At 33.1% G+C, this 15,275-nt stretch overlaps 2 protein-coding genes across 6 annotated transcripts in view; one reads left to right on the top strand and one right to left on the bottom strand.

Annotated features, from left to right (window-relative positions):
• LOC118198679 (uncharacterized) overlaps nt 1–15,275 on the bottom strand; it is a 358,828-nt gene that overhangs the window by 110,227 nt on the left and 233,326 nt on the right. The gene's annotated exons all lie outside the window — the stretch shown is intronic.
• LOC146993243 (uncharacterized) lies at nt 875–4,192 on the top strand. The gene is made up of 2 exons (XM_085807555.1): nt 875–1,164; nt 3,338–4,192. The coding sequence occupies exons 1-2, from the start codon at nt 1,009–1,011 to the stop codon at nt 4,190–4,192; spliced, it is 1,011 nt and encodes a 336-aa protein (XP_085663681.1). The 5' UTR covers nt 875–1,008.

Raw genomic sequence — 15,275 nt, 5'->3', positions numbered from 1 at the left:
AATTGTAACTTCTTCAACACAAAGGAGATCCAACTGTTATAATAACTCTCCCCTCCTTAAATAAAGGTTGCATTACTGAGAGTTAAAAAAAAATAAACGAATAAATTGTAGTTATTAGTTCAAAGATATAATTTTCTAAAATGGAAAAAGAGGGGTATTATTGTATGTTTAAATTCTTGAAACTGAATTGAAAATTGTTTAAATTCTTGAAACCAATATTTTTCTCCCCCTCTGATGGTTAATTTTTAAGATTATTATTTTCTTAAATTCGATCAAAGGAACATTTCAGCACTGCACGACCTCGCTTCTCCCGATACAAGGACTGTGTGACAATCCGTACGAAGTGTTTCTCTACGATGTTTCTGAACGCGACAAAATACCGATTATATTACCAATTGAATGACGATCAACAGAAAATTATTGTTCGAAAATGTATATACAACATTACAATCTCCCGCAGTAATATCAGATATGTTAATAGAAATGTATATAAAATGTTTCCATAGGAATAATAAAAATAAAAGCATTATCAAAGTAGAGCGTTGGATTCATCAATCTGCTTTTTCTCAGTTTCAGGTGATAAAGCTAAGTTTATTTAATTACAACAAAGTGGACACTAAGGCTATCTGCCTACAAGGAGCGGCTGATTTTGTGGAGGCTTTGCGAGAAACTGACGCAAATTCATATTGCACATCAGAAGAACTATGAAAACATCATGCAGCTAGTCTATTCAACTGCCTGGTGCATAATCAGGCACATATGAGTTACATAAGTTTCGTGGCGTTAACCAGCCTGCCTCTGGCAGTACCTCCTATATACGAAGCCAAGCCTCTAGGGTTGCTTGAACGGTCTGACGTCATCTAAGTCGTCATTCCTACCATCTTCCTCGTGGCAAAGAATGAAAGAATATACTTCGGTGTCGTAGCGTAGTGAACTGACTGTTGTTTGAAAGTGTAGTGTGCTCTAATAGAACATTTTTCATTTAAATTACTTTATTTATTTTTTATTATGCCACATAAATGCTGTGTTGCAACATGCAAAGGAAATTATAAGAATGGCCCGAAGGTGGCTGTATTTAGTTTTCCTACGGAAGAACAACTGAGAAAACAATGGATTTGGAACTGCAAACGAAAAGATGGATTCAAGCCTACGAAACATTCAAAGGTAAGCATGCATTTCATTTTTAAATTAGAAAATTCCTGAAAGATTAATGTCATTGAAAGAAACATGACTTGAAAATGCGAAAACAAAAAATTCTCAATGCAAGGGAAATAATTTACTAAAGTTCCATTGCATTCAACCATAGAAAATAAAACGAAGTTTTAATTACTTTCTATACAAGCATAGTTATATATTTATTTACTAGGCAGAAATTTCTCTTATCCCATTATGAATGAGTATTATTAATGAATTCTTTCAGTAATTTATATTTTCGGCGTCGGGATCTTTATAACACGCACATTGATTTGGGATTGATTAATCTTTCAGGAATTTATGTTATACAGAGCTTATACTGAATTTTAAAGTGATTATAAAATGGACCCTTTTCTCAATAACTAGTCAATAGAAAATCCACCAACCTTATAAAGTTCATATTATAACTTTAAGTAGATAAATATAAAATGCTTCAAGTCGTAATTTTAAAGCCGTTAATTTAAAGTTGTTTTAGATATAAGTATTTAACTGTTTGGGTATACTATTTCTTTTGATTTAGATAAGTCTCGTTCCACCTATTTTCTTTTTCTTTTTTTTTTTTCTTTTTAAAACTGAATGTATGCAATGCCCCTTTATTATATGCTAGGAGCATTTGAGAATGCATTTTGCTCGTAACTCATGTGAACAGGAAATTAATGCTAATTATGCAATGTTCTAAACTTTAATAATTCTAAAATCCTTAAAAAAATTATGAAATATATGTAAAAGAAAACAATCGTATAAATGGACTAGTTTTGACAGTAATTATTTTAATTTCTGGAATAAGTTACAAGGTGTTTAAATTAAACTGTCTTGTTCAAATAATATTGCCTAAGATTGTAAGCTTACTAGTTTTCATTACATGTTAGCATAAATCCTAATTAGCCTATTAAATTGTTTCATGCACACACACATCTATAAAAGTACGAGTTTCTTATGCCAATAACACCTATCTTGTTACAGTGGTTCACTTGCTACTGGCAGTAAGTTCTTGTGGGCTTGAAATTTACATTAATTTCTTATCTAAAAACACTTATATAAGGGGTTTTGTTTATTTATACTTGTTGCAGTGGAATATGAAAATGTTTCATTGTATTAATAAGTTATATAACTTTTAAAATTTTTGAAAAAAGTTAAGAAAATTATATGGAAAATAAGCAATCTAGTGAGCCTTCCACAGTAATATAATGTCAAACACGATTGATGAATGTGAATATTTCACTCCAAAATTACATAAGAATAGCCTAAAATATTTAATTACTGCAAATAAACTGTTAAATATACAAATTCTTGTTTTTTTCTTTGTGTATCATATTTTAGCACTTATACATGTTTTCAATAATTCAAGAAAAATGAATTTTTTTAATGACTAATGATGTTTTATGCTCTTAAATATAAACATTCATAGGCACACAAGTAAATTTGTACTTCTGGTTGTGAACATATCATTTGTAAAAATGTTTAGAAAAAGAGCCAGTAACTTTATATTTGAATGGTACGAATGAATGTGGTTAATCTTATTCTTATCCATCAACTGATGGTTAATCTTATTCTTTTTATAACTGTATTATCACCATTTTGAATGTAATTCCATAACCAAGTGTTGTTTTCAAATAACTGAAGAAAGAAATATTTAGGATGTAGCAATTATATATACATGAGCAATTGTATGTTACCTGAGGATGTATCAATTAAATATTACTTATGTTATATGCATTTGACATATGACAACAAACATGTGCTAATTATTTGCACTTTTGAAAACTTTATGACAGCATCCATGGCTCTTTTTAGCCCAAAAGAGTTAATAGTTTTGTTTTAAGATTTTGCATTATTCACTCTAAATGGCTGCATCACTTTTTTGCGTTGTGCACTTTAAATGGCTATATCTCTTCAAATTGTTACCATCCAAACATTATTGCCCTGTATTATTTTTAAAGAAATTAAATGATGAACGTTTTCCACAACGGTAACCCTTCCCTTAAGCAGATAGCTCTTGAGTGCTTTGCCATGATTAAATAAAAATACAATAAAACCCTTATTAGACTGTGCATGTATTTAAAGGATGGCGAATGCTTACGATTTTATAATTGTTTAACCTTTTGATACATGTTTATTTATTTGTTCTTTTTCATATTAAAAGGTGTGTGAACTTCACTTCAAGCAAGAGGATGTTCTGAGGCAAACTGAATTCTTTGATGAGAAAACTGGAAAGAAGATCATTATACCATTGTCATATCCTCGTTCAAAGAATGGTGCAATTCCAAGTCTGTTTCCTGATGGTCCGAGTCATCTTAGTTCCAGTGTTTCATCAAGGGAATCACCAGAGCATAAAAGACTCAAAAGAGAACAAGATGCACTCGAAAAAGCCTTAGCCTGTAGCTTAGCTGAAAAGGAAGAGTATGAACGAAAACAAATGTTTTATAATTTAGATGAACTAAAAATTTGTTTTAATACTGTGAATTTACCAGATAACTGGATAGTTATACACAGGCCTATACATACTATGATTCTTAATATTTCTAATGACAATCATCCAAGAATTCTAAAATCATTATTGATTGATTGTAATTTAAATATATCTGTAGCAATTAGAAATATACCTATTAAATCACTGAAGCAATATGTAATCCCATCAAAAATTAACAACCTTAAAGATCTTTTAAGAATTTTAGAGAAATTAGACCTATTTGCCTCAAATGATTCATCTGAAGACAGTATTCAAAATTATTTACAAATTGTAAATGAATTAATGACAATTTTAAAAGAGAAAATTCCACATAAAAACAATGAAATAAATTTTCTCGTTGAGCAACTATCAAACTTGAATTCAGAAAAACAACAATATAGGTATTCTGCAGACTTTCTAATATTTTCCACTTTACTTCACACAATTTCACCACATGCATATAATTTTATTCGAAATTCAGAAAATATTATTATGCCTCATCCACGGACCATTCAGAAAATTTTTCAGATTTTAATATATATCCAATAAATGAACAATACAACCAAAAGTTCCTAAGCTACATAAAATTTAAATTTCAAGAACTATCAGAAAAAGATCTGCTTGTTATTTTAATGATTGATGAAATTCATCTAAATCAAGCATTTGATTATAAAGGTGGTAATTTGTGTGGAATGGCATATAATTGCAAAAATGCTGCATCTAGTGCATATGTTTTCATGATTCGCAGCCTATTATCTGTTTATAAGGATGTTGTACATATTTTGCCGGTGAAAACACTTAGTGCGGATAATTTGTATATTTATATTAAAAAAATTGTTGTGGGATTAGAAAATATTGGGTTTAAAATTATTGCTATTGTCACTGACAATAATTCGATTAATAAAAAGGCTATGTCTCTGTTTTCCGAACCACCTAAAGTTAGTATTGTTTATCAAAACCCTGTTGACAAATCTAGGCCAATGTTTTTTATTATTGATACAGTGCATATTTTAAAATGCATTAGAAATAACTGGATAAATCAAAAAAATAATAATCAGAGTATGTTTTTCCCAAGTTTTGATGATGCTTCACATATTGAAACTGCATCTTTTTCTTGTATTAAAAAATTACTTGAATCTGAAACTGGTAAGTTATTAAAGTATGCTTATGGTCTGACAATAAAAGCTCTATATCCAACTAACTTAGAAAAACAAAGTGTAAAGCTTGCATTGCAGATTTTTAATGATAATGTTGTTGAAGCATTATTTTCTTTTGGGCAGCAGAAAGAAATAATAAATTTCCAAGAAACTGGAAACTTTATTAAAATAATAAACACATGGTGGTCAATTGTAAATGTGAAATCTATTTTTAAAGGGGTTCATAAAAATAATGTATTTGAAACACCTTTCACTGTGGCAGAAAATGATGAAAAATATGTTTTTATGAATAACTTTTTGAATTGGCTAGATAGTTGGAAAAATTTGAATTTAACCTCTGGTTGCCTAACCAAAGAAACTCACTTTGCAGTATACCATACAACGTATGCTTTAATTGAGATATCAAGCTATTGTATAAATGAGTTGGGTTTTAAATACCTTTTACTTGGAAAAATACAAACAGATATGTTAGAGGCTAGATTTGGTAAGTACAGGCAACTGGCTGGAGCTCACCATAATATTTCTATCAGACAGGTTTATGAAATAGAGGGTAAATTAAGACTTCAGAGTACATTACCAACCCTAATAAATTCTTCAAAATTTGGAAATATTCCTCTTCATGTATCTGATTTTAAAGACACTGAAGAACAAACTTTTGATGACACTGATGTACAAACATTCATAGATGAAATAACAGTTGAAGATAGTGATATACACGACATAAAATTGGATGTACCTATTTTGACTTATATAGCTGGATATTGCTGTTATCGTATGCTAAAAAAGTTAAAATGTGATGTATGTAAATCCAATATTTATATTATTATTTATAGGAGGTACTGCCTCTGGTCGGCCGGTCAAGCCAGGGGGGAAAGGATGTGTGTGGGGGGGAGAAAGTTGACATTACCCCCAAAACAACTGGAATAAAATATTAGAATTCTAATATATTACCCATGGGCAAACTTAGCACCTGCGTGTGGAATGGTTACTGAAACACACGAAAGAAAAATACTCCAGATATTAATACCATGTGATTCTATATAAAACTACTTTTGTACGGCATATTTGTCTGATCAGCAATCCACCAATGAGAAGCTCTTCTATTTGGCGTGATGCTGACCAAGCTTTCTGCAAACGAATATGCAAAGCTTCGCTCTCACACGCTTTCTAAACTTGACACGGCGAAATTTTTTATTTCACTTTCGTCCCGAAAGAAAATTAATATTTTCTACACACAAAAACACGGGTTTATTTTACAACGCGTTCACTTTCATAAAAATCTTTTTCACGTGATATTTTTAAAATACAAAGTTGTCAGGAGGCTGATCTCTCAACTCAGATTTCTTCTACGTTTGTATCATTTATCTAGCTATTTTGCTGTTCGAAATCTGTGAATTATGCAATTTTCAAGCAGTTAACCAATTTTTGTCCTTTTTGAAACACTATTCAGACAACCCATACCGATGCAGCTAGAGATTTAATACCTGGTTAGATCAACACTAACTGTCTAAAATGTGTTATGTCAGAAAATACGGAAATGATTATCATAGACGTTACCATAGATTTCAAGCTGTAATACAATAGCATTGATGATGCGATCGAATTTGTTATCAAAACAATAGTCTTTTTATTAAAAACACAGTTTATGAACTGTCCAGTATTTATAAATTGTCCAACATGTACTGTTATATGCAGTATCCTAGCATTACTCACGAATCGCTAATTACAAATATTAATTAAATTCACAAAAAAAAAAAAAAAAAACTAGATAAAGGATTTACCCCTGAGAGTTAATAACATAAAAAAAAAAAAAATGAAACAGAAAGGAAATCGGTATTTAGAAAGCCAGAAAAGAACGGGTTATCAGCTTGAAAATTCAATGTTTTTCCCGACTTTTTGAAAATTTCATACTATTAACATTCTTAAAAAGAAAAGATTTGACTTTAAGAGAAAGGAGATAGAAATCGCTCATAATACAAACGAAAAATGCGATTATCTTACGTGCAAGGCAAATACTCAGAAGTAATCAGAAAAACCTTAATTTAATTACTAACAATGCATTCATCGGTCACGTTTTCAAAATGATTAGAATTATGCCCTCTGTTTATTAGTCTAAAACATTATAAAAATAAAATGTCGATTTTAAACTACTCAAAACAGAATTACAGTATTTCTTAAGCACTCTAGATTTTTCTGCAACAGAAAAAAATGTTTAATTTATTTCGCATTGAATTATCTACTGTATGTTACACTGACTGTTGCAATGCAAAATCACAAACAAGAAGAAAATTTCACATTCAAGGAGAAAATAGCAAACATTTTATACTCGAACAAAAAAGTGAATTTCCAGATTAATATTCTGAAAACCAAAATAAAATATCTGTACCAATTAATCAGCATTTTCTAAAACTAGTAACAAAAATAATCTGTCTTCAATGAAGTCAGAAAGCTATCGACAGAATTATGGTGTCTGACCATTTTTTCAACCAATCAACGTAAACCCACTAGATTAACGCTTTCACTTATTACGCATAAAAAAATATCATCTTTTCTATCTGAAATACACCAGAAAGAATTAACTTAAAAAGGAAGCTGAAATAACAGGTTATCACAATACTTGCGAGAAATGCGAGTTGATGTTAAGCCGATAAAATACGAAAAATTACATTAATAATGCGAAAATGAATCCAATGAGAGAACAAAGGGATATTCTTTATACTAAAGCAAATAATTTTATTTAATTAGTTAGGAAAACATGCCAAGGATTTACAGAAAATTGCTTTCGTTTCTCAGCTTCTCCGTACCATATTACATTACAATTTTCCAACATAAAATAAAACCGAGTTGCATAAACTAAATACTACCAGCAAAAATGTGAGAATTAAGATGCGTTTTTCGAACTAGACCACGGCCCACTAGTGTTCGTTCCACGTTAAGATAATATCTTGACATAACAAGCGCAAAGCCAATTAGAAATGAATAAAGACCATGCTTTAAGGAACGAAACATCAGATATAATTTAGGATGCTTTTATGTTCGGCAAAGGCAAGCATTATAGTAGTCCATCCTCCTGTAACCTTCAGCGAAAGACAATTTAGCGAGAGAACATTCGAACGAATATGAAGGACGGCCATTTCGTCCCGCGAGTAGGCGATCGATAGCGTATTTTCGTCAAGATTCTTCCATTGCTCCTTCCGTTTTATTTCATAGCTCACAGAACAGAAGTCATCCATTGTCTTTAGTGAAGGGGTTTTGATAGCTCTTTTCGGAATTGCAAAAGAAGGTTTTCTTTACTTCATGCCCCTCCCCTCGTAACCTGCGCACAATTTGTCGAGGACACAACAGAGACAGCAAAGAAATAAAAAAGAAAGCGAGGAATTTAATAAGATAATAAGGATCTCAATTTATACAGCCGATTCATTATACCGACAAATCAAGTATACAATTCAATAGGTTTGAAAACAACCGAGACCGAACCGCTATAATAGATTTAAAAGCTCAAAGTAAACAATCTGAATAAAAAATTCAGAAACCAATAACACAGATACTAAAGCACACATCTATTGTAATATTATATCTATTGTAATAGTTAATGAATCTTGCTCTAACAACAAACACATATATCTATTGTAATAGTTAAAATAAATCTTGCTTTAACAACACAGATGTTAAAACATAGATACTTAAACATAATGTAATAGTTTAAGTATTTATGTTTAATACTTAACATATTGTACAAACAAGCAATTACATTAATAAAACGACCAGCACTGTCAACGGAATTTTACGTTTCGGGGGACTGGAATGATGTTTCGTAAACCAAATTTAAATTGCTTTAAAATAAAATTAATAATAATTAAAAAAAGGAATATCTTAAGCCAAAACTCATCAAATATTCTTCTAATAAATATCACAGTTGGGATAAAGAAGCTGATGTGTGGAAATAAGTTTACTGTACCAGTTAAGGGAAAAAGAAACTACTACAATAAATAAAATGAATGTAGAGCTAGTTTTAATATTGAAAACAAAAATTTACCTTGAAAAGTTTTCATTAAATTCAAAGTTTCTGATGTTATCAGAGCCTTTCTTTTAATATATCACTGTATTTTTAAGAATAGATATTAGAATTCATCCATGCGAAAGGAAAAATTAGTAAGTCTCCCGTCAATATTTCTTTCGAAAAATAGAAAAGATTTCAGTGCCTAATTTCAAACTTTTATGTATGGTTTCAGATTGTTTTTCCCGTACAATATTCTATCCAATGGTATTTTAAGTAAGTCTGACCGAAGATAACTTTCTTTAAGTGAGCTATTTGTCGCGTTTGCTTACTAAAACTTTACTTCCACGAACGCCCTCTGGCGTAAGAGACTAAAAGTAGTCAGTTGAACGGCTGACGCGTCTAACAGATGTATAACGATAGACCGTCTCCGTATAAATTATGCTTATAATCATTATAACTTGTAAATATTTTGTAGATATCTTTCATACGAATTAAAATTTCTTAAAAAGTTTATAGCTGTGTTTCGAAGTGAATCGAAGTTCATCATAGAGACGGATACCTACAAGAAGGAAAAGCAGGCAGTTCAGGGCAGCCCTATTTAGAAGGTAAGTGAACTTTCACTTATCTATTTAATGATCAAAAAATTTTAATAGTGCAAAGTTGATAAAATTTTTTAACATGGCGCCCGAACAGGGACTGCCAGTAACTGTGGTTTTCCTAACTATTGAAACTGTCTAAATTGATATCAGTTATATAGATGATACATAAGCATAAATAATTAGTGGATTGCTGATACTTGTTGAATTGTTGAATATTAAATAATGACGGAATTCATCGATACATTGAAAAGGAAACGCGGCCACATAAGGGCTGCCGTTACAAAATTAATTGGCCGAATCGAAACTGAATTACCAAAAACAGAAATGAATGCAGAGGAACTAGAAATTTCTTTAGAACTCTTAAATGAAAAATCGAACGAGTTAAAACAAATAGATGCCGATATAGAAAAATTAATAAACATAAAGGATCTAGACCAGGAATTAAACGGTGTTGACGAATATCGTGAAAGAATAACTACATTTAAATACAAAGCTAACAAAAAATTGAAAGAAATTAATATAGAACAAAAAAAATTTAATGTGTTACGAAGCACTGAACAGTTAAGTGAAAGTATTATAGAAAACGTTAAAATCGAAAGTCATAATGTGAAGCTTCCTAAACTTATGATTCCGAAGTTTTATGGCGAGAGCTGCGAATGGCTGACATTTTGGAACACTTTTTCATCAGCCATACACCAAAATAAAACGCTTGACGCTATAAGCAAATTTAATTATTTGAAATCCTTTTTGGGAGGTACTGCTTATAACACCATTGACGGTTTCGATTTAACCGAAGAAAATTACGAAACTTCAGTTAAACTCCTCACAGAAAGATTTGGAAATAAAGATGTACTGATCAACGCCCATATAGATAAATTACTGAAAATAAGACCTCTAAAGGATTCTAATGACATTCAAAATTTCCGTAAGTTATTCAATTATATACAGAAACATATTCGATGTCTTGAATCATTAAATATGACCTCAGAAACATATGGAGCTTTATTAACACCTATTTTGCTTAAAACATTGCCCGCAGATTTGGTTTTGGAGTATAATAAAACAGTTCGGAAATCAAATTACGATTTGAGTCACCTAGTGGAATTTCTTTCTGAGCAATTAGTTGCGCGGGAACGTACATTCCAGACGGTCCAGCCAAAGGCGGCGCCGCAAAAGCATAACAAACTGAGTGAACCCAGACCTATTGCGAAACACACAGCTTCGGAGTTAACGAACGCAAGTTTGCGGGGGGGACAAACACCATGTGTTTTCTGCGACTCTTCTGATCACGAGTCTATAACGTGTAAACAAGCATCTTTATGGTCTACTGAGAAAAAAAGGGAGAAATGCAAAGCGAAAGGGATCTGTTATCGCTGTTTACGCCCACGGCATCTTAGTTTTATTTGCACTTCTAGAATAAGGTGTGAATTATGTAAACAACGACATGCCACTATAATGTGTTTTAAAACCGAAAACGGAGAAATTAAGGAAGAACAAATTGAAAATAAGGCCTTAACGAATAATTCATCCTATGAAAGTGTAATCTTGCAAACTTTAATTGCCAATGTTTACGGAGATGGTGAAAGCAATTTTATACGAATAATTCTGGATACCGGAAGTAGCAGATCATATATCAGCACATTTCTTGCGGAGAAATTAAAACTAAAATCTTTAGGTCAGGAAAGTGTGACTCATGGGCTTTTTGGAGGGATAGAAAAAAGGGAAAATCACAACAAGTATCTGATTAAGTTAAATAATCCAGAAACAGGATTCACATGCGAAATGGAGGTTTTGAGCCAAAAAACCATATGCTCACATATTCCAAAATTGGAGGATAGGGAATGCTTAAAGAAACTAAGAGGTTACAAAATTTTTCCCAGTGATGTAATTAATGAGAATTCTTGTTTATTTGAAAAACACCCTAACGAAATACACATGCTTGTAGGAGCAGATTATGCCGGAAAACTCTTTACAGGGGAAATAATACACGTAACGGAGAGTTTAGTAGCGATGAATACACACCTTGGTTGGACAATATTAGGGAGAACGAAGGTAAAGGGAAAAAATTTTAATGAAGTTCTTTTATCACTACACATTAGTGACAGAAAAATTTGTGACTTGTGGTCTCTTGATTCTATCGGAATAACTGAACCAGCTCTTTCGCAAACAAAACAAGAAATACAAAAGGCTACAGAAAATTATTTTATCCGTACTTTAGAAAGAGATGACGCTGGAAGATATCAGGTATCACTGCCATGGCTTCAAATTCATCCTGAGTTGCCGGATAATAGAATCCTTGCAGAAAAGCGTCTGAAGTCTTGCGTGAAAACCCTTCAGACAAAGAATTCCTTAGAAGCCTACGAAACTGTTTTAAAGGATTGGGTAGAAGAGGGAATAATTGAACCTATCGATATTTCGGAGGCAGAAAAGATCAAAGGGCATTATCTGCCACATAGAGCAGTGTTTCGGGAAAATTCGACTACCAAAATTCGACCAGTGTTCGACGCATCTGCAAAGGAGAAAAATTCGGTATCTCTGAACGACTGCCTGGAAAAGGGTCCTAATTATCTTGAATTGATCCCCAAAATTTTGACAAAATTTCGAGAGGGGAAGTATGGAGTAATTTCGGATATAAAAAGAGCATTTCTTCAGATAGGTGTGAACCCAGCGGATCGAGATTTTCTCCGCTTCCTATGGTGGGAGAAAGGACAGCCTGAAAAACTGACTATATATCGGCACCGAAGGGTTGTATTCGGCGTAAACGCCAGCCCCTTTTTACTCGCTGCCACGATTAACTACCATTTGGAAAATGTACCAAAACATCATCAGGAAATAGCTTCAAAGCTAAAGAAAGCCATGTATGTGGATAACTGCGTAGCGAGTGTGGAATCAATTGAAGAATTAAACTCATTTATCAAAGGATCTAGAGAAATAATGGCTACTGCAAAATTTGACCTAAGAGGTTGGAAACATAATAGACTTAAAAATGAAACTTCAATTCTAAACCTTTCTGATAAAGATTATGAAGATGTTGTGTCAGTATTGGGATTGAAATGGGACTTGTTTGACGATACTTTGTCTTGTCACGTAAAATATGAAGAAAACCCTGTATTGAGCAAAAGATCTGTTCTTTCCGAATTGAGTAAAATCTTTGACCCAATTGGGTTTACTAGTCCAGTTACTCTCTTGCCTAAACTGATTCTGCAAGAGTGCTGGAAACAGAAAATTAACTGGGATACTAATTTGCCGAATGATCTAGCAAGGAAATTTTTCACATGGTCATCTCAGTTAAAATATTTGAAAGACATCAAAATTCCTAGACTGCTTCCCAAAATAGACGAAAGTACCACTCTGCATGTATTTTCGGACGCAAGCAAGGACGCGTATGCGACCTGCATTTTCCTTAGACACAGCGGTGAGAGTGGAGTCACTTGTCAATTGATACAATCTAAAGCGAGAGTTGCTTCCCTAAAAGCACTCACCATACCTCGACTAGAGATACTCGCTTGCACTATTGGAGCCAGGCTCTCTCATACAATAAGAGAAGACTTGAAACTAAAAGAGGTTCCAGTATTTTACTGGACGGATTCCACAAATGCTCTCTTTTGGATAAAACAGAAAGAAAATTGGTCCACTTTTATAGCCAATCGAGTAAATGAGATTCGAAAACTGAGTAACCCAGATCACTGGCATCACATTCCCGGAAAGTTTAATCCTTCGGATTTGCCATCACGCGGTTGCTCTGGAAAAGAATTGAGGAAATCCGAATGGTGGAAAGGACCAGATTGGATTTATCGACCTCCAGAAGAGTGGCCTATTGTAGATGGAGAACATCCCGACTTCGATATAGTAAATGGAGAGAGAAAACGAACTGTGGTTTCAGCCAGCAATAACACGAATACAGATAAATTTAACCTTTTTGACAATATTTCAAAATTCGAAAAGATCATAAAGGTCGTATCTTGGATCTTTAGATTCATTAAAAATGCTACAACACCACCATCTGAAAGAACTCATGGGAGAATTTCAGTCGAAGAACTAAAAGGAGCTGAAACAGTGGTTTTCCGACTCATCCAACGAGAATCTTTCGAAGGATTAAAAGATAAAAGAATACGTGCTCTAGAACCTATCATGGACTCCAATGGCCTTATAAAAGTGAAGACACGTATCTTTCAGAGAGACGATGATGCTGACTTTCGTTACCCAGTTTTACTTCCCTCAGGACATCCATTAGTCTTAAAACTGATCAAATCTGAACATGAAAGGCTAAGTCACGCTGGAGTACAATTCGTTATGTGCGCTTTGCGTGAAAAATATTGGATCATAAAGAGTAGGAAGACCGTACGCAAGGTTATCCAAAACTGTGTACGATGTCGAAGGTTCGACTCTGATTCATATAAGATTCCTCAAGCGCCACTACCTGAAGACAGAATAAGAGATGCTTTAATTTTTGAGATTATTGGTGTTGATCTGACGGGTCCCTTAATTTTAAAAGGAGGCCAAAAAACATGGATCGTCATTTTTACTTGCGCAATATATAGAGCAGTTCACTTAGAGCTAGTCTCATCTCTATCAACTGAAAGTTTCCTGCACGCGTTCAGGCGATTCATCGCTCGAAGGGGTAGACCTGTCACTGTATACTCTGACAATGGAACCAATTTTGTTGGATCAAATAATTTGTTTAAGACCATAGATTGGAATTCTATCTTAGAAAATGCAACAGTTAAGAAAATTGAATGGAAATTTATCCCCCCTTCCTCGCCATGGTGGGGAGGGTGGTGGGAAAGATTAATTGGAGTACTAAAGAGAATTCTTCGAAAGGTACTAGGAAAATCTTCTCTGAACTACGAAGAATTGTTGACAATCATTTGTGATTGCGAGAGCATTATGAACAACCGTCCTCTCACGTATTTGTCAGAAGACGTAAAGGATTTAAGAGCTCTTACCCCAGCAATGTTTCTAACAGAAATTCCAGAGACTGGAGTTCCTGAATTAGATCTTTTGGATTCTAAATCCATCAATAAAAGATACCTTTACAGAGCCAAATTGAGAAAAGATTTACGAAAAAGATTTCGATCAGAATATTTAGGGCAACTAAAACAAAGCTCAAAATTCATCCGCGAACCATCTTCTGTGAAAGTTGGTGATCTTGTAATTGTGTCCAACAACGAAAAAAGGATAAACTGGCCCTTAGCTAGAATCGTGGAAATTTTTCCATCCCACGACGGACACATTACATTAGTGAAACTGAAAACTGCACAAGGGGAGATTATAAGACCTAATAAGAACCTCATACCTCTTGAACTCAACTTTACACCTGAGTCGGATATGCTAGTGAGGTACAGAACTCGAAGTATGACGAAATCTCAAAAGACTTGAACTACAGGTCAGTTGAGGTCCATCCTCTGTTGATACTGGACCTCAAGGTGGGAGTGTCGCGTTTGCTTACTAAAACTTTACTTCCACGAACGCCCTCTGGCGTAAGAGACTAAAAGTAGTCAGTTGAATGGCTGACGCGTCTAATGGATGTATAACGATAGACCGTCTCCGTATAAATTATGCTTGTAATCATTATAACTTGTAAATATTTTGTAGATATCTTTCATATGAATTAAAATTTCTTAAAAAGTTTATAGCTGTGTTGCGCAGTGAATCGAAGTTCATCATAGAGACGGATATCGACAAGAAGGAAAGAAGGCAGTTCAGGGCAGCCCTATTTAGAAGGTAAGTGAACTTTCACTTATCTATTTAATGATCAAAAAATTTTAATAGTGCAAAGTTGATAAAATTTTTTAACACTATTAGTAAGAATAATTACCCACATCTGGTTTAAATCCAGCTGTCAAATAACACAAAAACAAATGTCTGCATTCCCA

The sequence above is a fragment of the Stegodyphus dumicola genome, chromosome X1 (genome assembly GCF_044657685.1).
Source record: "Stegodyphus dumicola isolate Sdum_Otavi_A_Nest chromosome X1, ASM4465768v1".
Lineage (NCBI taxonomy): Eukaryota > Metazoa > Arthropoda > Arachnida > Araneae > Eresidae > Stegodyphus > Stegodyphus dumicola.
The sequence above is the reverse complement of the archived record's forward strand: the minus strand, read 5'-3'. Positions and strand labels throughout refer to the sequence as shown.

Bases quoted from the DNA above. Each gene is read 5' to 3' on its own strand.
- LOC146993243 (XM_085807555.1), top strand. From the start codon at position 1,009: ATGCCACATAAATGCTGTGTTGCAACATGCAAAGGAAATTATAAGAAT. The intron at 1,165-3,337 runs GTAAGCATGCAT...TCATATTAAAAG, and splicing joins AGCCTACGAAACATTCAAAG to GTGTGTGAACTTCACTTCAA.